Raw genomic sequence first — 23,646 nt, 5'->3', positions numbered from 1 at the left:
GTGTTTTCTGTTAGTTTTGGACTCCTATAGTTCCTGTTTGTTCACCTCTGAGTTGGTTACCATGGCTACATATTATTTTCACCTGCCTCTTGTGTTCGGGACGCTCACCTGTTCCTAATCAGAGAGATTATTTAAGTCAGTCGGTCTGGCTTTTTGGTTTGCTTCACGCTACTGTTACGTAAGTTTTGCTTGCCTCCTAGCCCATGCTAAGTACTTAGCTTCAAGTGCGATCGACACCTTAACCCGTCGGGTTTTTTTCTGTTTTTGTACCTCTTTGATTTATTCAAGATTAAATCATGTTCCTACCTGCAAGTCCTGTCCGGAGTCGTCCGTTTGCATCCCGGGAGAACCAAACCGTAACACTCACTACACCGGTATGTTTTAGCGCTTTCATGGCGAGTTTACTGACAGATATAAGTAAGAAATTTACACTACTTTATATTACAAACGGCAACAGCGGAGGATGAATGTCACATAACAAGAAGATAGAGAAAAAGAAGAAGCTTATCGACTACGACGTTGGCGCTGACGTGTGCATTTTTTCAGGATTTATGCAGATCCCAAATACAGATCAGCAGGTACCAGAAGGTAAGAAAAGTTGCTTTTGCATAATAATGCGAAACAAAACGCCAGATATTACGTCTTACCTTATACACACACCATAATACTACTTGTATGTTTAATGCGCTGACAATCCTTCAAGCGATGCAGTTTCATAGCTTACCAAAGTCGTACTAAAACGTTTTGATAGATTTTTGAGCGCTGTGTGTAATGTTCTACATTTTCAATGGAAAATTTAAAATGTTGGCATTGTTTACTTGAGACCCATCATAGTGCAGTCTACACATATCTCTTATGTTTGACTGCCATCTACTGGTCACACTTATTATTACACCATGTACCAAATAAAATTGCTTCGAGGTGGGTATGCTCAACCAAACTTATTCCTTACATTAGGCGCACCGTTGAGTTTTGAGGGGGAAAAAAGCACTTTAAGTGTACGTTATAGTCCGGAAAATACGGTACATAACATGCAAAATGAATATAAAATAGTACTAATCCGGCTCTAAAATTGTCTTACATTGAAGCCATTTTACCTGCATATAATATTCAGTAGAATCATTCATGTTAATACTTGTAAGCAGTACAAGTCTGCTATAAGGAGTATTCTTTTAACACAACCTGCTCTCTAATTTCTGATTCTGCTGGAATCCGTCCACCCAACATTTGTGTCTAGGGAGTTCTACAGCGCTTCCTCCCTAACATCTTAAATCCAACTTGGATTTCCACGTCATGATAACCTGGAAATCTTATTAACAAGGATTTCTGTGTCCCCTTCTCTTTCCACTCCTCCCTCTCCTTACCGTTTTTTATGTTTTTGTTTGTGGATGAAAACTCCCCGACCCCTTCCTACCCCCACATCATGTCACCCACGGGAAATCTCCATTCCTTCCTCCATGGCCTCCTATTATCTTCTCCGTGGAAAAGCGGCCGCATGCCATATCGTGATATGTACGAGATGCTCCGAGACATGTCCCCTCCTCTAGGTTTGGGAAAGAAATGCCCACCCCGCATCGCCTATAAGGTAGAATCTCTCCCCCTTCATCTTTCCGTTCCCTTCTTCAATTACTTCTGCTTCCCTGCGTCCGACTGTCACACCATCAAGTTGCTGTAATGTGTCACATTCACAATCTTCCGGAATGTCTCTTGTCCTCCTGTAAGACGCCATGAGAGTGCCATGCTTTGTGGGGGTTTGTTGACATTTATTTGTAGCCAGACTATATTAGCTCATTTTCATTATGGAGATAAAAATGTGTCGTTTTATGTAAACCAGGGGTGTCCTGCCACAAATGGCCCGCAGGTCATTTTTTAACGGCCCCACGGCACATTTTAAAAATACGATTGAAAAAAATTAAAAACATGATAAGTGGTATAAAAGAGCAAACAGGTGAAATGTAACAAGAAAATGTCGCAATGTTTACTCTAATAACACAAAGCTGCCATGCAGGCTGTTTCTTTCTTTAAAAAATAATAATGAATCAAAATCAATGTAATTATGAATTATTGACCTATTCAAGGCTCCTACTACGTCACATTTGAGATATTTTGGGGGAAAATGTTGCATATTTTGTGTTTGCCATATAAAAAACTGAGCTGTTTTTTTTAAAGAAGGGCCTAAAATGAACAAACGAAAAACATAAACAACAATAAAACGTATAATTGACGGATAGATCTGAAGTTGATCTCGAGATTATTGTGATAAAAGTAAACAGTAAAAAAAATATATATATAATTTATTTTTTAACACTATAATTGTTTGGATCCTCAATAATTTTAGTGTGATTTGTTTTTAAGTGTCATTGCTCAAAAAATAAGAATGAATTAAAATCAATGTCGTTATGAGTTATTGACCTTTTTAAGGCTCCAATTATTATATAATCTCAAATATTCCACTTAAAAATTTTATCGTGTGAAAATATTGCATATTTTGTATTTTTTTCCATAAAAAAAATGGGTTTTCTTTGACAACAAGAGCATACAACTTAAATCTTTCAAACCGTTATATTGACAGATAGACCTAAAGTTGATTTAGAGATTTAAAACTTGAATAATAATAAAAATGACACATTTTTAATATTTTTTTTAACAAAACCCTTTGGGGTCCCCGGGATCAAGCCTGAGTGGAGGCCTAAATGTATATTTTTTATACATATATTGTATTGGTTTTTCAAATAAAAAATATCAATATGGCCCCCGCTTGCTTTGATTTTTCAGAGTGCGGCCCTCAGTGGAAAAAGTTTGGACACCTCTGGTGTAAACAAAACAAAAAAGATTTGGAAACAAAATAAAATATATAGATTTGAAATTAAGAAAAATAACCTCGGATTCTGGAAGAACAGTGTGGTTTTTTTCATCCTGATCGTGGAACTGTGGACCAGCTCTATACTCTCGGCAGGGTCCTTGAGGGTGCATTGGAGTTTGCCCAACCAGTCTACATGTGCTTTGTGGATTTGGAGAAGGCATTCGACCGTGTCACCCGGGAAGTCCTGTGGGGAGTGCTCAGAGAGTACGGGGTATCGGACTGTCTGATTGTGGCGGTCCGCTTCCTATATGATCAGTGTCAGAGCTTGGTCCGCATTGCCGGCAGTAATTCGGACCTGTTTCCAGTGAGGGTTGGACTGCGCCAAGACTGCCCTTTGTCACAGATTCTGTTCATAACTTTTATGGACAGAATTTCTTGGCCAGTCAGGCCGTTGAGGGGATCCAGTTTGGTGGCTACAGGATTAGGTCTTTGCTTTTTGCAGAGGATGTGGTCCTGATGGCTTTATCTGGCCAGGATCTTCAGCTCTCACTGGATCGGTTCGCAGCCGAGTGTGAAGCGACTGGGAGGAGAATCAGCACCTCCAAGTCCGTGTCCATGGTTCTCGCCCGGAAAAGGGTTGAGTGCCATCTCCGGGTTGGGGAGGAGATCCTGCCCCAAGTGGAGGAGTTCAAGTACCTCGGAGTCTTGTTCACGAGTGAGGGAAGAGTGGATCGTAAGATCGACAGGCGTATCGGTGCGGCGTCTTCAGTAATGCGGACGCTGTATCGATCCGTTGTGGTGAAGAAAGGGCAGAGCCGGAAGGCAAAGCTCTCAATTTACCAGTCGATCTACGTTCCCATCCTCACCTATGGTCATGAGCTTTGGGTTATGACCGAAAGGACAAGATCACGGATACAAGCGGCCAAAATGAGTTTCCTTTGTCCCTTAGAGATAGGGTGAGAAGCTCTGTCATCCGGGAGGAGCTCAAAGTAAAGCCGCTGCTCCTCCACATCGAGAGGAACCAGATGAGGTGGTTCGGGCATCTAGTCAGGATGCCACCCGAACGCCTCCCTAGGGTGGTAGGTGTTTCGGGCATGTCTGACCGGTAGGAGGCCACGGGGAAAACCCAGGACACGTTGGGAAGACTATGTCTCCCGGCTGGCCTGGGAACGCCTAAGGATCCCCCGGGAGGAGCTGGATGAAGTGGCTGGGGAGATAGAAGTCTGGGCCTCCCTGCTTAGGCTGCTGCCCCCGCGACCTGACCTCGGATAAGTGAAAGAGGATGGATGGATTGATGGATTAAGAAAAATATATATTTTCAAATAAAAAAAAACTTTTGATTGCAAATTGTTTTTTGGTTAATAATCCTTTTTTCTTGTTACAAATAGTTTTCTGTTTTGTTTGTAAATCGTTTTTAGGTTAAAGTTAAAAGTTAAAGTTAAAGTACCACTGATAGTCACACACACCCTAGGTGTGATGAAATTACCCTCTGCATTTGACCCATCCCCTTGTTCCACCCCCTGGGAGGGGAGGGGAGCAGTGAGCAGCAGCGGTGGCCACGCTCTGGAATCAGGTTAGAAATATTTCTTTTGTTTGCAAATTGTTTTTTGTTACAAATAGTTTTTTGGATACAAATCTTTTATTTTCTAGCAAATTGTTTTTTGTTACACATTTTTTTTTTGGTTGCAATTGATCTTTTTTGTTTTATATCTACTTTTGTTTGCAAATCGTTTTTTGGGTTGCAATTTGTTTTCGATTTCGTTAGATGTTTTTTTTCGTAGCAAATCTTTATTTTGGTTTGCAAGTTTTGTTTTTGGTTGCAAACATTTTTGTTACAAATCTTTTTTGGGTGTAAATGATTGTTTTGGTTACAAAACTTTTTTTTAAATTAACACTCAACTTCAATCTTGTGGACGGGCCTCTTCTGAACAATATGTCAGAAGCCTTTTAATTGGTCCGTCTCAAATGATCTCCTGACTACTTACTACACAGCGGGACTACCAAAGACTGGGATTGGGCTACACTGACCAATAAAAAAGCTTCTAACATATTGTTCAAAGAAAGACCCACCCACAAGATTGAAGTTGAATGTAACCTAAATATAGAGTTGTGGTCAAAAGTTGACATATACTTGTAAAGAACATAATGTCATGGCTGTCTTGGGTTTCCAATACTTGCTACAATTCTGATTTTTTTGTGATAGAGTGATTGGAGCACATACTTGTTGGTCACAAAAAACATTCATGAAGTTTGGTTCTTTTATGAGTTTATTATGGGTCTACTGAAAATGGGACCAAATCTGCTGGGTCAAAAGTATACATACAGCAATGTTAATATTTGGTTACATGTCCCTTGGCAAGTTTCACTGCAATAAGGCGCTTTTGGTAGCCATCCACGAGTTTCTGGCAAACATCTGGTTGAATTTTTGACCACTCCTCTTGACCAAATTGGTGCAGTTCAGCTAAATTTGTTGGTTTTCTGACATGGACTTGTTTCTTCAGCATTGTCCACACGTTTAAGTCAGGACTTTGGGAAGGCCATTCTAAAACCTTAATTCTAGCCTGATTTAGCCATTCCTTTACCACTTTTGACGTGTGTTTGGGGTCATTGTCTTGTTGGCACACCCAACTGCGCCCCAGACCCAACCTCCGGGCTGATGATTTTAGGTTGTCCTGAAGAATTTGGAGGTAATCCTCCTTTTTCATTGTCCCATTTACTCTCTGTAAAGCACCAGTTCCATTGGCAGCAAAACAGGCCCAGAGCATAATACTACCACCACCATTCTTGACGGTAGCCATGGTGTTCCTGGGATTAAAGGCCTCACCTTTTCTCCTCCAAACATATTGCTGGGTATTGTGGGCAAACAGCTCCATTTTTGTTTTCATCTGACCTCAGAACTTTCCTCCAGAAGGTCTTATCTTTGTCCATGTGATGGGTACCAAAAAAAAGTTTTGCAAAAAAACAATCTGTAACCAAAAAAAAGATGTACAACGAAAAAAAAATGTTTGTTTGATAATTTATATATTTTTTCAAATATTTTTTGGGGGTTTGCGAATTATTATATATTTTTATTTTCAATTCTATATTTTGTTTGCATAAAAAGACACACATTATATCTCCGTAACTTAGCAGAAGGATCACATTATGCGATTATTATGTGATCCTAACATAGTAGGAATCAAACACACAGCACAGCTCATCGCTATGAGTTTCATTAACAACATTTGAAAGCAGTGTTGTCCCACTGGCACAATAATTGAATACGTATTGTCGAATATAATTTTCTGTCTGCTCGTCTTCACCCTTCTGATGACTGCATCTTCTCATTTCAAAGGCTTTGTTTCCGCCCTATGCTCACTCATTGGGCTCCCTTTTGTGATGTGTTGTTTTGTAGTGCAAAACTGCCGTTCCCTATTTTTTTGTTGCATGGTTTATCTCTGTTTCCCCACAATGTATGCTGACAAGCATGTATCGTCCTGCCTGCCTCACTATGAACATATGTACTGACTGAAATGTGCATGACAGAATGAGGTGCAACATTTCAATGAAGCCATGCATCGACGCAGTTACCAGTTAATGCATAAGCCTTTATTGAAGTCACATATGGCAATGTTTTCCAGAACATGGTTGTAGGTTTACTAAATAAAAAGCAGAATTTTGAAGGACGGGAAACTTAGAATATTTGGCACGTTTTCCAAACTTTTGAGACATTTTTATCCTTTGAAGTTACAGCCAGACATCGCGGATCCATAAATCTACCTTTCTGTATATCCCTAAAGAATATACAATTGCACCAGTTCATGTTGGACTGGCTAACTCGCGTCAACATACAATAAGTAGTTGTTGACATAACCGAAACAAGCCAATGCTTGCACATAGGGATGGGGACAAGATTCTGTACTTTTGTAGGGCCAGGCCGAATTCCGCCGGTGCCACCGGGATAAAATAAAACGGTAGCGTAAGTTTTTGTATGTGACGTCACATCTGGTTGCAAACTTGGCACCAAACAGGAAAAAGTGAAAGGTACCCAACCCTACTTGCGCATTCATTTGTGTCTTTGGCCACAGATATAAGGAGAATGGATGATATTTAGACTTAGACTTAGACAAAATGTAATGATCCACAAGGGAAATTGTTCCACACAATAGCTCAGTTACAAAGGATGGAAAGGATAATGCTGGTATAAAGTAGACTAAAAATGTACTGTAGTAGCAATATAAAATATAACATATATGTAATATTTACATATTGTATATACTGATATATTATATGCTCTTATATTTGTATACAATATATACAATATATAACAATTGCCATGTACAATATTACAGTATATGTAACAGCTGCAGCATAAAATAGAGAGTAGATCCAGCAGAAAATATACATTATAAACAAAGAGAGGTAGCTAACAAAAAAAGCGGTGAGGTAATAGACAGATATCATCTATTGCTATTTATATTTAACGATTTTTTTTATTTAGGGCCGTTTTTCGACATGGTTTTCCTCAATTGAAGCATGTCTTTATTTAGATTATTCCGTTTTTGAATATTTATTCTGATGTTTACTTTGCACTGAACAGGAAGCCACTGTGTGAGTGTTCTAATGCAGTTTAATAAGACAGTAATTATGCTGCCGTTGTTTTGTTTTTCCACGCTGCTTAGCGACAACAATGGAGTTGACAATAGTACTCAGTTGTTCATAGAAATAAACCCTATGGGTCTCACATTTTGCGTCGACAAAAGCTATGTTGATCTGATACTTTTTAGTAACAAGAACACAGTTGAGTTGACAATTGTACAACAAATGTCGACATAAACGGCTCAGTTGTTCATAGAAATGAACCCTATAGTAACAACAAGAACACAGTTGAGTTGACAATAGTACAACAAATGTCGACAAACGGCTCAGTTGTTCATATAAATGAACCCTATGGGTCTCACATTTTATGTCGACAAAAGCTATGTTGAGCTTACACTTTTTAGTAAAACGAACACAGTTGGTTGACAATAGTACAACAAATGTCGACATAAACGGCTCAGTTGTTCATAGAAATAAACCCTATGGGTCTCACATTTTACGTCGACAAAAGCTATGTTGAGCTAACACTTTTTAGTAACAACAAGAACACAGTTGAGTTGATTAGGCTGTTGCCTTAAACAAGTATACATGCTGTAGACATACAAACAGTGTATGTAGTGTATCTCAAAGCTGAACTCCGATAGTCATCTTTCTTAGCACAAAAATGTACCTAATTAATCCCTAATTATTTAAATATTTAAGAAGATTGCCAAATACTCCACGGTCAACCTCTACTCTGTGCTGCAGCTTTGTTGGCCATTTCGAAACGTCACTTTACATGTTCTTAACACTCTGGGGCATATACAGTACAGGCCAAAAGTTTGGACACACCTTCTCATTCAATGCATTTACTTTATTTTCATGACTATTTACATTTTAGATTGTCACTGAAGGCATCGAAACTATGAATGTGGAGTTATGTACGTAACAAAAAAAGGTGAAAACATGTTTTATATTGTAGTTTCTTCAAAATAGCCACCCTTTGCTCTGATTACTGCTTTGCACACTCTTGGCATTCTCTCGATGAGCTTCAAGCACACCTGTGAAGTGAAAACCATTTCAGGTGACTACCTCTTTAAGCTCATCGATAGAATGCCAAGAGTGTGCGAAAAAGTCATCAGAGCAAAGGGTAGCTATTTTGAAAAACTAGAATATAAAACATGTTTTCAGTTATTTCACCTTTTTTTTGTTTAGTACATAACTCCACATGTGTTCATTCATAGTTGTGATGCCTTCAGTGACAATCTACAATGTAAATAGTCATGAAAATAAAGAAAACGCATTGAATGAGAAGGTGTGTCCAAACTTTTGGCCTGTACTGTACCTATTTTATGCATGATCTGTACCACTGTAGTTTATTTTTTACTGTATGGATGATAACTCCTTTTATGCATTTAAAAAACAAACAAAAAACATTTATATTTAAATGTTTATACAAAATTAAAAAAAGTTCAAGAAAAATAATTGTTAATTAATATAAAGCAAAGCAATTTTCATACACTCTTAATTCCCTGAATATCTTTTTGTCCTGGCACTACTTAAAGGCCTACTGAAATGAATTTTTTTTATTTAAACGGGGATAGCAGATCCATTCTATGTGTCATACTTGATAATTTCGCGATATTGCCATATTTTTGCTGAAAGGATTTAGTAGAGAACATCGATAAAGTTCGCAACTTTTGGTCGCTGATAAGAAAAGCCTTGCCTGTACCGGAAGTAGCGTGACGTGGCAGGTTCACATTTCCCCATTGTTTACACCAGCAGCGAGAGAGATTCAGACCGAGAAAGCGACGATTAGCCCATTAATTTGAGCGAGGATGAAAGATTTGTGGATGAGGAACGTGAGAGTGAAGGACTAGAGTGCAGTGCAGGACGTATCTTTTTTCGCTCTGACCGTAACTTAGGTAAAAGGGCTCATTGGATTCCACACTTTCTCCTTTTTCTATTGTGGATCACGGATTTGTATTTTAAACCACCTCGGATACTATATCCTCTTGAAAATGAGAGTCGAGAACGTGAAATGGACATTCACAGTGACTTTTATCTCCACGACAATACATCGGTGAAGCGCTTCAGCTACGGAGCTAACGTGATAGCATCGTGCTTAAATGCAGATAGAAACAAAAGAAATAAGCCCCTAATTGGAAGGATAGACAGCAGATCAACAATACTACTATCAGGAGACACCGAACCAAACACTGGACATGTAACTACACGGTTAATGCTGTGCCGCCTGTCGAAGCCTAGCAATGCTGTTGCTAACGACGCCATTGAAGCTAGCTTAGCTACGGGACCTCGTCAGAGCTATGATAAAAACATTATCTCTCCACCTACGCCAGCCCTCATCTGCTCATCAACACCCGTGCTCACCTGCGTTTCAGCGATCGACGGCGCGACGAAGGACTTCACCCGATCATCGATGCGGTCGGCGGCTAGCGTCGGATAGCGTCGGATAGCGTCGGATAGCGTCGGATAGCGTCGGATAGCGCGTTTGCTATCCTCAAAGTCCTCCTGGTTGTGTTGCTGCAGCCATCCGCTAATACACCGATCCCACCTACAGCTTTCTTCTTTGCAGTCTCCATTGTTCATTAAACAAATTGCAAAAGATTCACCAACACAGATGTCCAGAATACTGTGGAATTTTGCGATGAAAACAGAGCTGTTAGTATTGTGATACATTGTGTCCGAATACTTCCGCTTCAACCATTGACGTCACGCGCATACGTCATCATACATAGACGTTTTCAACCGGAAGTTCACCGGGAAATTTAAAATTGCACTTTATAAGTTAACCCGGCCGTATTGGCATGTGTTGCAATGTTAAGATTTCATCATTGATATATAAACTATCAGACTGCGTGGTCGGTAGTAGTGGGTTTCAGTAGGCCTTTAACTGGGCAAAAACTATTTCCCAGTGTATTCTTGATATATGAAAGAATTTGAACTAAAAATACTTTCATGGAAAAACATAATTGTATTCATAGGAACACAACAACAGTTATGACCAAAAATAGAGCAAAAATTTACTTGAAAGGACCAAAAACGTTTCACAATATACTCAAGGGTTCTAATGCTGAATGTTGCCTCCTCAATTACAGTCTTGCAAAATCACGTTTCCTCCCTTCTTCTTTTTTTTTCCTGACACTTTTATTAGCGTCTGGTCAAGATGAACATGCCTATTGCGGACGACAACAGCGTGCATTTCACCTCCACGCTCATGGCGCTGATCCGCACTGCCTTGGAGATCAAGCTGGCATCCGGTGAGCCGATAAGAGTCTTTATTTGCTGCAGGAATGACAACTTTTGTGAATAATTGCAATATTACACTTCCGCAGGGGTTTTGGCACAACACGTGTGTGATATTGACCTGAAGAGAGAGCTAAACAGAGTGTGGCCCAACTTATCGCAGACGTCTATTGACCTGCTGGTGACACCACATAAATGTAAGATCTCCTTAAGGACCAACAAGGCATTATCATCCATTACTGTGTTTACAACTGGTGCCATCTACTCTGCATCAGTAAAGAAAATGCATCTCTCTCTGCCTCATTCCAGACAATGAACTGACTGTAGGGAAAGTGTATGCAGCACTCATGATCTTTGATTCTTACAAGCAGTATCGTGCCAAGCATCCTTCTGGAGGACATCAGGTAAGCTCAGTAGTGGAAGCTGAAAGGCCTACTGAAATGAAAATGTTTTATTTAAACGGGGATAGCAGATCCATTCTGTATGTCATACTTGATCATTTCGCGATATTGCCATATTTTTGCTGAAAGGATTTAGTAAAGAACAACGACGATAAAGGTCGCAACTTTTGGTCGCTGAAAAAAAAAAAAGCCTTGCCTATACCGGAAGTAGCGTGACGTCACCGGAGGAAGGACTCCTCACATTTTCCCATTGTTTACAATGCAGCAAGAGAGATTCGGACCGAGAAAGCGATGATTACCCCATTAATCTGAGCGAGGATGAAAGATTTGTGGATGAGGAAAGTGAGAGTGAAGGACTACAGTGCAGTGCAGGACGTATCTTTTTTCGCTCTGACCGTAACTTAGGTAAAAGGGCTCATTGGATTCCACACTTTCTCCTTTTTCTATTGTGGATCACGGATTTGTATTTTAAACCACCTCAGATACTATATCCTCTTGAAAATGAGAGTCGAGAACGCAAAATGGACATTCACAGTGACTTTTATCTCCACGACAATACATCGGCGAAGCTCTTTAGCTACTAAGCTAACGTGATAGCATCGGGCTCAAATGCAGATAGAAACAAAATAAATAAATCCCTGACTGGAAGGATAGACAGAAGATCAACAATACTATTAAACCATGGACATGTAAATACACGGTTAATAATTCCCAGCTTGGCGAAGCTTAACAATGCTGTTGCTAACGACGCCATTGAAGCTAACTTAGCAACGGGACCTCACAGAGCTATGATGAAAACATTAGCGCTCCACCTACGCCAGCCAGCCATTATCTGCTCATCAACACCCGTGCTCACCTGCGTTCCAGCGGTCGACGGAAGGACGAAGGACTTCACCCGATCATCCGTGCGGTCGTCGGCTAGCGTCGGCTAGCGTCGGCTAGCGTCGGCTAGCGTCGGCTAGCGTCGGCTAGTGTCGGCTAGCGTCGGCTAGCGCGTCTGCTATCCAAGTCAAAGTCCTCCTGGTGTTGTTGCTGGAGCCGGCCGCTAATACACCGATCCCACCTACAACTTTCTTCTTTGCAGTCTTCATTGTTCATTAAACAAATTGCAAAAGATTCACCAACACAGATGTCCAGAATACTGTGGAATTTTGAGATGAAAACAGAGCTTTTTTGTATTGGATTCAATGGGGTACCAATACTTCCGTTTCAACGATTGACGTCACGCGCATACGTCATCATACATAGACGTTTTCAACCGGAAGTTTAGCGGGAAATTTAAAATTGCACTTTATAAGTTAACCCGGCCGTATTGGCATGTGTTGCAATGTTAAGATTTCATCATTGATATATAAACTATCAGACTGCGTGGTCGGTAGTAGTGGGTTTCAGTAGGCCTTTAAGCCCACATTTAATGAATGCGACTTGGGAAAACCTGGTTAGAATTAGGGTTGTACGGTATACCGGTATTAGTATAGTACCGCGATACTAATGAATCATATTCGGTACTATACCGCCTCTAAAAAGTACCGGTACCCAAATTTGTGGTAAGATCCAAAACTAATGTAAAGCATCCAAACAACAGAAGAATAAATGATTATTACATTTGAACAGATGTGTAGATAGAACATGTTGAAAGAGAAAGTAAGCAGATATTAACAGTAAATTAACAAGTAGATTAATAATTCATTTTCTACCATTTGGCCTTAATAACTTTGACAAAATAATAGAATGGAAAATGACACAATATGTTACTGCATATGTCAGCAGACTAAATAAGTAGCCTTTGTTTGTTTACTTACTAATAAAAGACAAGTTGTCTTGAATGTTCACTATTTTATTTAAGGACAAACTTGCAATAAGAAACATATGTTTAATGTACCGTAAGATTTTTTTGGTTAAAATAAAGCCAATAATGCCATTTGTTGCTGTCCCCTTTATTTAGAAAAGTATCGAAATATATTTTGGCACCGGTACCGGTACCACAATATTGGTATCGGGACAGCACTCGTTAGAATGTACTTTGTTTCAAGATGCAGTGCCTTCATCATGTTGTATCCTAGAGCAGTGGTTCTCAACCTTTTTCAGTGATGTACCCCCTGTGAACATTTTTTTAATTCAAGTACCCCCTAATCAGAGCAAAGCATTTTTGGTTGAAAAAAATAGATAAAGAAGTAAAATACAGCACTATGTCATCAGTTTCTGATTTATTAAATTGTATAACAGTGCAAAATATTGCTCATTTGTTGTGGTCTTTCTTGAACTATTTGGAAAAAAAGATAGAAAAATAACTAAAAACTTGTTGAAAAATAAACAAGTGATTCAATTATAAATAAAGATTTCTACACATAGAAGTAATCATCAACTTAAAGTGCCCTCTTCGAGGATTGTAATAGAGATCCATCTGGATTCATGAACTTAATTCTAAACATTTCCTCACAAAAAAAGAAATCTTTAACATCAATATTTATGGAACATGTCCACAAAAAATCTAGCTGTCAACACTGAATATTGCACTGTTGCATTTCTTTTCACCGTTCTTTTTGACAGACGTTTTAGTGAGAAACCTGAGCTTGTGCTTCACTGAGTTTATGAACTTGATTGATTGATTGATTGAACTTACATTCATATTTTGTTTAAGTATTATTCAATAAATATATTTATAAAGGATTTTTGAATTGTTGCTATTTTTAGAATATTTAAAAAAAAATTCACGTACCCCTTGGCATACCTTCAAGTACCCCCAGGGGTACACGTACCCCCATTTGAGAACCACTGTCCCAGAGCAAGATAGTGACCACCTATTACTCCATCTGGGGGTAAATGTGGAGAATTGTCAAAGTGCTTTAGTGACCCATTCTCTATTTTTATAAATAAATATTTTACATTTGTTGAAAAGAAGGATCTTAGTGTTCATTTAAGTCGGGGGTGTCCAACTTGTTTTAATTGAGGGCCATGTCGCAGTTATGTTTGCCCTCAGAGGGCCAGTAAATTGGCCCTTTGAAACATATCTTTGTCTTTGTGTGTTGTATGTAGACCACATCGCTTTCTGAGTTCAGTGATGCAAATGAATGTCAAGTTGATCAACAGTTTGTATTATTCTCCAGTGCAATAACAGTACTGAAATGAAGGCTAAAAGGGCATTAATGGGAGCTTTAAAGGCCTACTGAAATGCAATTTTCTTATTTAAACAGGGATAGCAGGTCCATTCTATGTGTCATACTTGATCATTTCGTGATATTGCCATATTTTTGATGAAAGGATTTAGTAGAGAACATCAATGATAAAGTTCGCAACTTTGGGCACTGATAAAAAAGCCTTGCCTGTACCGGAAGTAGCGTGACGTCACAGGTTGTGGAGCTCCTCACATCTGCACATTGTTTACAATCATGGCCACCAGCAGCGAGAGCGATTCGGACCGAGAAAGTGACGATTACCCCATTAATTTGAGCGAGGATGAAAGATTTGTGGATGAGGAAAGTGAGAGTGAAGGATTAGAGGGCAGTGAAAGCGATTCAGATAGGGAAGATGCTGTGAGAGGCGGGTGGGACCTGATATTCAGCTGGGAATGACTAAAACAGTAAATAAACATGAGACATATATATACTCTATTAGCCACAACACAACCAGGCTTATATTTAATATGCCACAAATTAATCCGCATAACAAACACCTCCCCCCTCCCGTCCATATAACCCACCAATACAACTCAAACACCCGCACAACACACTCAATCCCACAGCCCAAGCTACCGTTCACCTCCGTAAAGTTCATACAGCACATATATATCCCCAAAGTTACATACGTGACATGCACATAGCGGCACGCACGTTTGGGCAAGCGATCAAATGTTTGGAAGCCAAAGCTGCGTACTCACGGTAGCGCGTCTGCTATCCAACTCAAAGTCCTCCTGGTTGTGTTGCTGCAGCCGGCCGCTAATACACCGCTTCCCACCTACAGCTTTCTTCTTTGCTGTCTTCATTGTTCATAAAACAAATTGCAAGAGATTCACCAACACAGATGTCCAGAATACTGTGGAATTTTGCGATGAAAACAGACGACTTAATAGCTGGCCACAATGGTGTCCCAATATGTCCGCTACAATCCGTGATGTCACTCGCAAACGTCATCATACCGAGACGTTTTCAGCAGAATATTTCGCGGGAAATTTAAAATTGCACTTTACTAATCTAACCCGGCCGTATTGGCATGTGTTGCAATGTTAAGATTTCATTATTGATATATAAACTATCATACTGCGTGGTCGGTAGTAGTAGGTTTCAGTAGGCCTTTAAAAAAAAAGGGGGAAAAAAAGAAGTAACTAAATAGTTACTTTTCACAGTAGCGTATTACTTTTTGGTGTAAGTAACTGAGTTAGTAACAGAGTTATGTGGTGGATTGTCCAGAGCTTAAACAGCAACAAAAGTGAATTTAGTACAAAAAGTTTATTTACCCATTATCAAGTCAGATTGAGCTGTCCATGCAGACACACAACGTTCTCCGGAGGACACACTAAAGCAATCCATCTCGAGTCCCGGTCTCTTGCCATTTTTTATCTGTTGGTTCGTGCGTCACAGTTCTTTCTCGTGCGTCATTTGTTTTTGCAACATCCTTGGATTCCTTAATCATACTTCAACAATCAAAACATTCTGTAGACAGGTTGGCACGACTTAATATTCACTTTTGTCCCACACCCGGGGACACAGAATAGAAGAGAAATTAAATGAGCATACATTCTTGACAGACATTAAATATAGGTCAAAGGTCAGAAATTCTACTACAGTTACTTTTGAAATAAAGTAACTGTAACTAGTTACTGGTTTTCAGTAACTAACCCAACACTGGTTATATTGTCTTTATATTCCAGCCAGTTAATCTCTTTTTGGGGGGAATTGAGGGGATTATTATGATGCGTTCAAGAGTCTTATGGCCTGAGGGAAGAAGCTGTTACAGAACCATTGAAACTTTTGCCACAACTTTCTGAAAAAGCTTCCACAAATTCAGGCATTTTAGGCCACAACAAAATATTGGTCTACAAACAATCCGATGTCGCAATAATTATATTTTAGGTAATATTTTTTTTAGTTAATCTCAAATTAATCTAGAAGGCACAGCAAGTAATATAGAGCTACTGTAATATGAAAAGTGGGTTTCATGACAATTGTTAACAACTGCTGTCTTTTTGTCTTGCAGAGCAAACTGAGCACCTTTTTTCGTCCGATACTTCCTCTTGGCCACACACAGGAAGTAGAACCCCCGATACCAAGTCCCAAACAGATCTTTCCTTTTCAACCAGAATCGGACCCAAAGACCACGTCACCTCTGCCACCTCTCACAAGCACGAGCACCTCTGTCAACAAGGACACAATGTGAGGGTTTGATCAGAGAATAATACAATGATTATTTACATTCCTGTCAAAACTCTTGCGACATGTTTTTTTTGGTCAATCATGTGTTAAACTACACACTTTAATTCAGGTTTTAGGTTGTTTTTTTCAGCACAACTCCAAGGTAAGTTTGATTATTAGTGGTTGGATGAGATTACTGTTTTTGTGATTAAAGGGGCATTGTACTTGTTAAAAAATAATCTTGCGCATCGTTCACAATCATTACGAAAGACAACAACACACGTGTCTTTTTTTAAGGATCCTAAAGAATATTTTTTTAAAACGCTTGCAAAATGTAGCTAATGGGAGTCACGGTTGTAGCCTCCAAAGTCCTCTAAAACAACTTTAAAAACCCTCCATCAATGTTTTATATACACACTGTAAGTCTATATTAGTGTTGTCCTGATACCAATATATTGGTACCGGTACCGATACCAAAAGTTCTTTTGATACTTTTCGGTACTTTTCTAAATAAAGGGGACCACAAAAAATGTCATTATTGGCTTTATTTTAACAAAAAAATCTTACGGTTCATTAAAAATATGTTTATTATTGCAAGTTTGTCCTCAAATAAAATATTGAACATACTACACAACTTGTCTTTTATTAGTAAGTAAGCAAACAAAGGCTCCTAATTTAGTCTGCTGACATATGCAGTAACATATTGTGTCATTTTCCATTCTATTATTTTGTCAACATTTAGAGGGACAAACTGTAAAAATGAATTATTAATCTACTTGTTTATTTACTGTTAATATCTGCTTACTTTCTCTTTTAACATGTTCTATCTACACTTCTGTTAAAATGTAATAATCACTTATTCTTCTGTTGTTTGGATGGTTTACATTAGTTTTGGATGATACCGCAAATCTGGGTATTGATCCGATACCAAGTAGTTACAGGATCATACATATTCAAAGTCTTCATGTGTCCAGGGAAGCATTTCCTGAGTTTATAAACATAATATCCATTTTTTTTTTAAATGAAAGAAGATGCCAAAAAATATCGACGTAATCATAGTAGTATCGACTACATACGTTCCTGTACTTGGTATCATTACAGTGGATGTTAGGTGTAGATCCACCAATAGCGTTTGTTTACATTTTGACGCTGGTGAGCCACGGTGTGTAGTGAAGCATGTTTAGCTATTCCTCGTCCTGCAGGGATGATACTTGTAAGAAACTTACTTTATTTGTCGCCAAGGAGGCGAGGATTAGTGATTTAGAAGTAGCTGAAACACTGTAGACAGTGGATGGACTTTAGCCGCTAGCTAGCTAGCCATGTCTTAAAGCACCTCTTCCTGAGGGTGTTTCAGTGTTATAACTTCACCTTTATCTTTAGTTTTTAAGCCAAAATGCGTCCGTTCTCCCTTTTCTGTCTACACACTGTGTCTGCTTGTAAGTACTCCGTGCGTGTGCGCTACCAAACATTCTCGTCTTCTCGTAAAACCAGCAATGACACGACGTGATGACGAGGGGAGCGTGGGGGGTTTGTTGGACCGATACTTTTTAGAGGCGGTATAGTACAGAATATGACTCATTAGTACCGCGGTACTATGCTAATACCGGTATACCGTACAACTACAGATGTCCGATAATATCGGACTGCCGATATTATCGGCCGATAAATGCTTTAAAATGTAATATCGTAAATTATCGGTATCAAAAAGTAAAATGTATGACTTTTTAAAACGCCGCTGTACGGAGTGGTACACGGACGTAGGGAGAAGTACAGAGCGCCAATGAACCTTAAAGGCACTGCCTTTGTGTGCCGGCCCAATCACATAATATCTACGGCTTTTCCCACACACAAGTGAATGCAACGCATACTTGGCCAACAGCCATACAGGTCACACTGAGGGTGGACGTATAAAGAACTTTAACACTGTTATAAATATGCGCCACACTGTGAACCCACACCAAACAAGAATGACAAACACATTTCGGGAGAACATCCGCACCGTAACACAACATAAACACAACGGGACAAATACCCAGAACCCCTTGCAGCACTAACTCTTCCGGGACACTACAATATACACCCGCCCCCCCTCAACCCCGCCCACCTCAACCTCCTCATGCTCTCTCAGGGAGAGCATGTCCCAAATTCCAAGCTGCTGTTTTGATGCATGTTTAAAAAAAATAATGCACTTTGTGACTTCAATAATAAATATGGCAGTGCCATGTTGGCATTTTTTTTCCATAACTTGAGTTGATTTATTTTGGAAAACCTTGTTACATTGTTTAATGCATCCAGCGGGGCATCACAACAAAATTATGCATAATAATGTGTTAATTCCACGACTGTATATATCGGTATCGGTTGATATCGGAATCGGTAATTAAGAGTTGGACAATATCGGAATATCGGATATCGGCAAAAAAGCCATTATCGGACATCTCTACATACAACCCTACCTCAGAGTCAAATATTTAGTTACAGTATTTCACGTGTATTCTGTTACAATGTCAGCATGCTAGCTTTTGAGCATTTTCTTGTTCTTTTACGAATATCAATCCGTCCATCAAGCAATCACCTTGAATTTGCACGTTACAGTCCGAGCTGTTCTTTTTTTTTAACACAGGCTTGACCAGAAGAGTGCCATCAAACACTCCCAGTCTGGTGACGTCTCCCAGGCAGCTTTGAGACCTAAAGGCCGGAGGAAACTTCAGAGAGGCCAGTCAGAAGATGTGCCGTGTTCCACGAGGCCTCAGGTTCGTACAAACGTACGCACTCTCGCTAAAAAAATAACGAACAATATTTGTTCTCCAAAGGTTCATCAGGATGTGGTGTTTCTTCTGCAGGATGCCGTTGAGATGAAGCCGGTTGAGAACATGTCCGACAGAGAAGAACACTCCGGCTTAGAAGGTCACGGCAGAGCATCTTCCCTGCCTCGACTTAATGCAGAGTTCTACGTAAGCTCTTCAAACATTCTTTCGTATTTATGTTGAATATATGGCTGATAGAACAGGGAGACCCTGTGGATAACAGGGACTCAATTAATTACTTAAAAATCAAAAGTATATTTGCAAAATACAATTAAATATTGTGAGCTAAGGGACTAAGCTCAATTTGCCTATTAAAGTGAACACTTTGACTTAAATATCAACTCTGAATATAAGATTAATAATCTTTTTCAACAGCCGATTTTGGAAACAGATTTTTTAAGGAATCAATTCCATATCATACTTTTAATATCAGCTGATCATGTTTTCTCAATTATATATCATTATATTCATTATATTATATTACATTCATTATATGAAGGATTGCCCAATCGCATGCTAGGTCCATCTCAAATGTATGCCTCGTATTCTGTTTCGAAAATGTGCAAATTCAGCGATTTCTACAAAAAAAAAAATTTAAACGGTAGGAATCACTACAAAAAAACCATTTATAACTAAGAATAGGTACCTTTTCACATTTAAATACCGTGCCAATTTTCCCAGTACCAGAGAATCGATGCCGGTACTCAACGGGACCACATTTTGGGTGTTCATGTGCTGATAAATGTTAATTATTTAAAAATACAATCATTTTTTTATTTTACATTTAACAGTGAGATGATAATTGAATATAATTTTCAAGTGTGCATTCGTTTCAGTTTGTCTTATATGTGTTGCTGTCATCAGGAAGTAGTCTTTGCCATTAAGTTGAACGTGCCAGTCATGTCTTTTGTTGAGCCCTCACAAAATGTTTATACTGTAAGTACTGTACTTACTACACACAAGCTGTTCGACTGTAACGTCCATCTTAATTGTTGTAGTTGTTATTAACAAATGTGGAGGTGTTGAAATCGCCATGTAAAATCGCTATTGCTAATTAGTAGCATCATCAGTAGCACGGCGGAGCCTTATTTTTTAGTGCTTTCTATCATGCGTTTCTTGCTTTGTTGGAATAGAAAATTACATCATTACTTAGAGGCCCTCTACTAGGAAGCCGAGTCTGCAGCCGGACTTGACGTCACATATCGGAATATGGTACCATTTGATTTTCCGTGAATCAGTACTCAGTAGTAGCCACGGAATTTGGTCAGTACCTATATAGGTACCCAAAACGGTACCTTTCCCTACTTACTACATAGTTCTTTAGACGGATATTAATAAGTATTGTACATTATTATTATTTAGTCATTTGTTGTGTTTTGTTATGATGAGCTTTATTTAGCTATTTTTATTAGCTCAGATTTCACTTAAAGCTTCCGAAATATACGTTTTAAGAGCCCCACCGTTTTGCACCACATTGCAATGTATTTGTGGCGGTAGGTTGTGAGGTAGGGGTGCATAATTGGCTAATGACTAGATTCTGTGCAACTCAAGCTAACCCCAATAGCGACATAGTCCCTCTTGCTAACTCTTCCTATACTCTGGCAGACCATGTGAGTATGAGATGTGTTGAGAAGCAAAGTAAGGATTCGTACAGTCCGTCATCTACTGTACAAAGTTGTAATGACAATCACAGTCACAGACTCTATTTATGGTAAACACATGAATATATAGGGAATACGGTGTTGTTTCAAATTGCACATGATTTGCACCTGCAAATTGCTACATGAACCAGAGACCAATGCAAAGCTCCGATGCTCCAGGTGTAAAGCTCCGGACCCGACTGTGATGCAGCCTGTCTTTTTGGAGCTCTTTACTGCAGAACAAATATTTAATACCGTCTATTCAGGTCAAAAAGTTACTTATGTTATAGTAAATATAGCTAATAATCATTTATTGACCTATTTGACATACTCAAATATACAATAACATTGACTAATTGGCTCGTTAATTTATTTTTTCATATCAAATAGTTTGATACCTTACTAGTCCTCATTGTGAAACACTTTTAAAACCACTCATTTTATAATTAAAGCATTCATTTATGGTATTCAGTATGCAAGTATTCTCCTATTTATTATTAATTTCACCCAAATACAAAATCGTAGCAAACCTTAAACAAAGTCCACAATTTACAAAGTAGTTTGATTGAATTGGTTATCCAGGGTGTATTCTGCCTTCCGCTTGAGTGCAGCCTGGATAGGTGACCCTGAGAGGGACAGGTGGTAGAAAAGGGATGGATGTATGGATGGATTAAAAAGCAATTGTGAATTTATTAGCAAAATGTACAAACCTTCGATATGTGGCTCATATTTAAATGTTTTGTTGTTGCTGGTTCCAGAATGATATTGGCGACATGCTGACAAATGTAAACGGCCACACGCCGGCCCATTCATTATATGAAGGATTGCGCAATCGCATGCTAGGTTCATCTCAAATGTATGCCTTGTATTCTGATCAGGAAATGTGCAAATTCAGCGATTTCTACTAAAAAAAATGTTTAAAAAACGGCAGGAATCACTCAAAAAAACCATGTATAACTAAGAATAGGTACCTTTTCACATTTAAACACCGTGCCAATTTTCCCAGTACCCAGAGAATCGATACCGGTACTCAACGGGACCACATTTTGGGTGTTCATGTGTTGATAAATGTTCATTATTTAAAAATAAAATCACTTTTTTATTTAACATTTAACAGTGAGGTGATAATTTAATATCATTTGTAAGTATGCATTCGTTTCAGTTTGTCTTATATGTGTTGCTGTCATCAGGAATAAGTCTTTGCCATTAAGTTGAACGTGCCAGTCATGTCTTTTGTTGAGCCCTTACAAAGTATTTATACTGTAAGTATTGTACTTACACACGAGCTGTTTGATTGTAATGTCCATCTTAGATGTTGTCGCTGTTATTACCAAATGTGGAGGTGTTGTTTATTGTTTATTGTTTATCGAGGATCACCATTAGCCGACGCACAAACGCCAGATTTTATGCCTTGTATTCTGATCAGGAAATGTGCAAATTCAGCGATTTCTACAAAAAATGTTTTTTTTTCAAACGGCAGGAATCACTCAAAAAAAAAAACATTTATAACTAAGAATAAGTACCTTTTCACATTTAAATACCATGCCAATTTTCCCGGTACCAGATAATCGATACTGGTACTCAACGGGACCACATTTTGGGTGTTCATGTGTTAATAAATGTTAATTGTTTAAAAATACAATCATTTTTTTATTTAACATTTAACAGTGAGATGATAATTGAGTATAATTTGCAAGTATGCATTTGTTTCAGTTTGTCTTATACATCAATAAGTAGTCTTTGCCATTAAGTTGAACGTGCCAGTCATGTCTTTTGTTGAGCCCTTACAAAGTATCTATACTGTAAGTATTGTACTTACTTACACACAAGCTGTTTGATTGTAACGTCCATCTTAGTTGTTGTAGTCGTTATTACCAAATGTGGAGGTGTTGAAATCGCCAAGTAAAATCGCCATTGCTAATTAGTAGCATCCATCCATCCATCCATTTTCTACCGCTTATCCCTTTCGGGGTCGCAGGGAGGTGCTGGAGCCTATCTCAGCTGCATTCAAGCGGTAGGCGGGGTACACCCTGGACAATCATTTTCTGTATATTACAGAAATATATTGTATATAATGTATATTATCTGAAAAGCGAAGCCTGATTTTTTACTGCTGTTTATCATGCATTTCTTGCTTTGTTGGAATAGAAAATTACAACATTACTTACTTGTCGCTGGTTCCAGAATTAATGCAAGTTTATAAATTTAGCAAATAGTGATAAATATAGGTGCAACTATAATGATTATTGTTACATAGTTATTATGATTATTCACTCTCATCTACAACGTAAGTTTTGCAAACCTCAGACAATGCATATTGTTATTTATCATCGTCAGTCAAAGCATCCATGTTTAAGGAACTTTTCCCGTTCCGTGGAATACATTTTGTGTGTGTCTCACTCCCTGCGCTCTCCTACACAGCATGTGCTATTCTTATGTTGATGCTGCTTTTGAGGAAAAGGTTGGCATTATTTATCATGAAAAAAAATGTATAAGGGAATTTAAAAACTTCTTCACATTATGTTTTCTACATTCCACGTGGTTTGCGCATCATTCATTGACAGAAATTTGACATGAAACACCTTATGAAACATGGTTATATCTTCGTAGTAATTCAAGTACCATCTGGAATTTGTGTATTTTAAACCTTCTTAGGCAGAGACGTAAACAAACTCTGGCTTTGCAGACAACTAGAAACACAGTGGTACATCGGGATACGAGTGACCCGGCTTATGAGTTTTTCGGGATACGAGTTGTCTCGCAGCTCACTGTTATATTTTATTTTGCGAGCAAAAAATTCAGGTTACGAGCCTCCCCACCACT

The 23,646-nt window shown here is 38.7% G+C and overlaps 1 protein-coding gene across 3 annotated transcripts in view; it reads left to right on the top strand.

The window, feature by feature from the left end:
• The window catches only part of cacna1bb (calcium channel, voltage-dependent, N type, alpha 1B subunit, b), a 402,467-nt gene that overhangs the window by 351,658 nt on the left and 27,163 nt on the right, over positions 1-23,646 (top strand). For 2 of the 3 annotated variants that reach the window (XM_062031561.1, XM_062031559.1), the window contains exons 39-44: positions 10,536-10,641; positions 10,717-10,824; positions 10,937-11,031; positions 16,222-16,397; positions 19,000-19,129; positions 19,190-19,330. In XM_062031561.1, coding sequence (XP_061887545.1) covers positions 10,536-10,641; positions 10,717-10,824; positions 10,937-11,031; positions 16,222-16,397; positions 19,000-19,129; positions 19,190-19,330 — 756 coding nt within the window. The remainder of the gene's footprint in view (positions 1-10,535; positions 10,642-10,716; positions 10,825-10,936; positions 11,032-16,221; positions 16,398-18,999; positions 19,130-19,189; positions 19,331-23,646) is intronic. The other variant, XM_062031560.1, reaches the window with a different exon arrangement.

The sequence above is a fragment of the Entelurus aequoreus genome, linkage group LG21 (genome assembly GCF_033978785.1).
Source record: "Entelurus aequoreus isolate RoL-2023_Sb linkage group LG21, RoL_Eaeq_v1.1, whole genome shotgun sequence".
Classification (NCBI taxonomy): Eukaryota; Metazoa; Chordata; class Actinopteri; order Syngnathiformes; family Syngnathidae; genus Entelurus; species Entelurus aequoreus.
The sequence above is the reverse complement of the archived record's forward strand: the minus strand, read 5'-3'. Positions and strand labels throughout refer to the sequence as shown.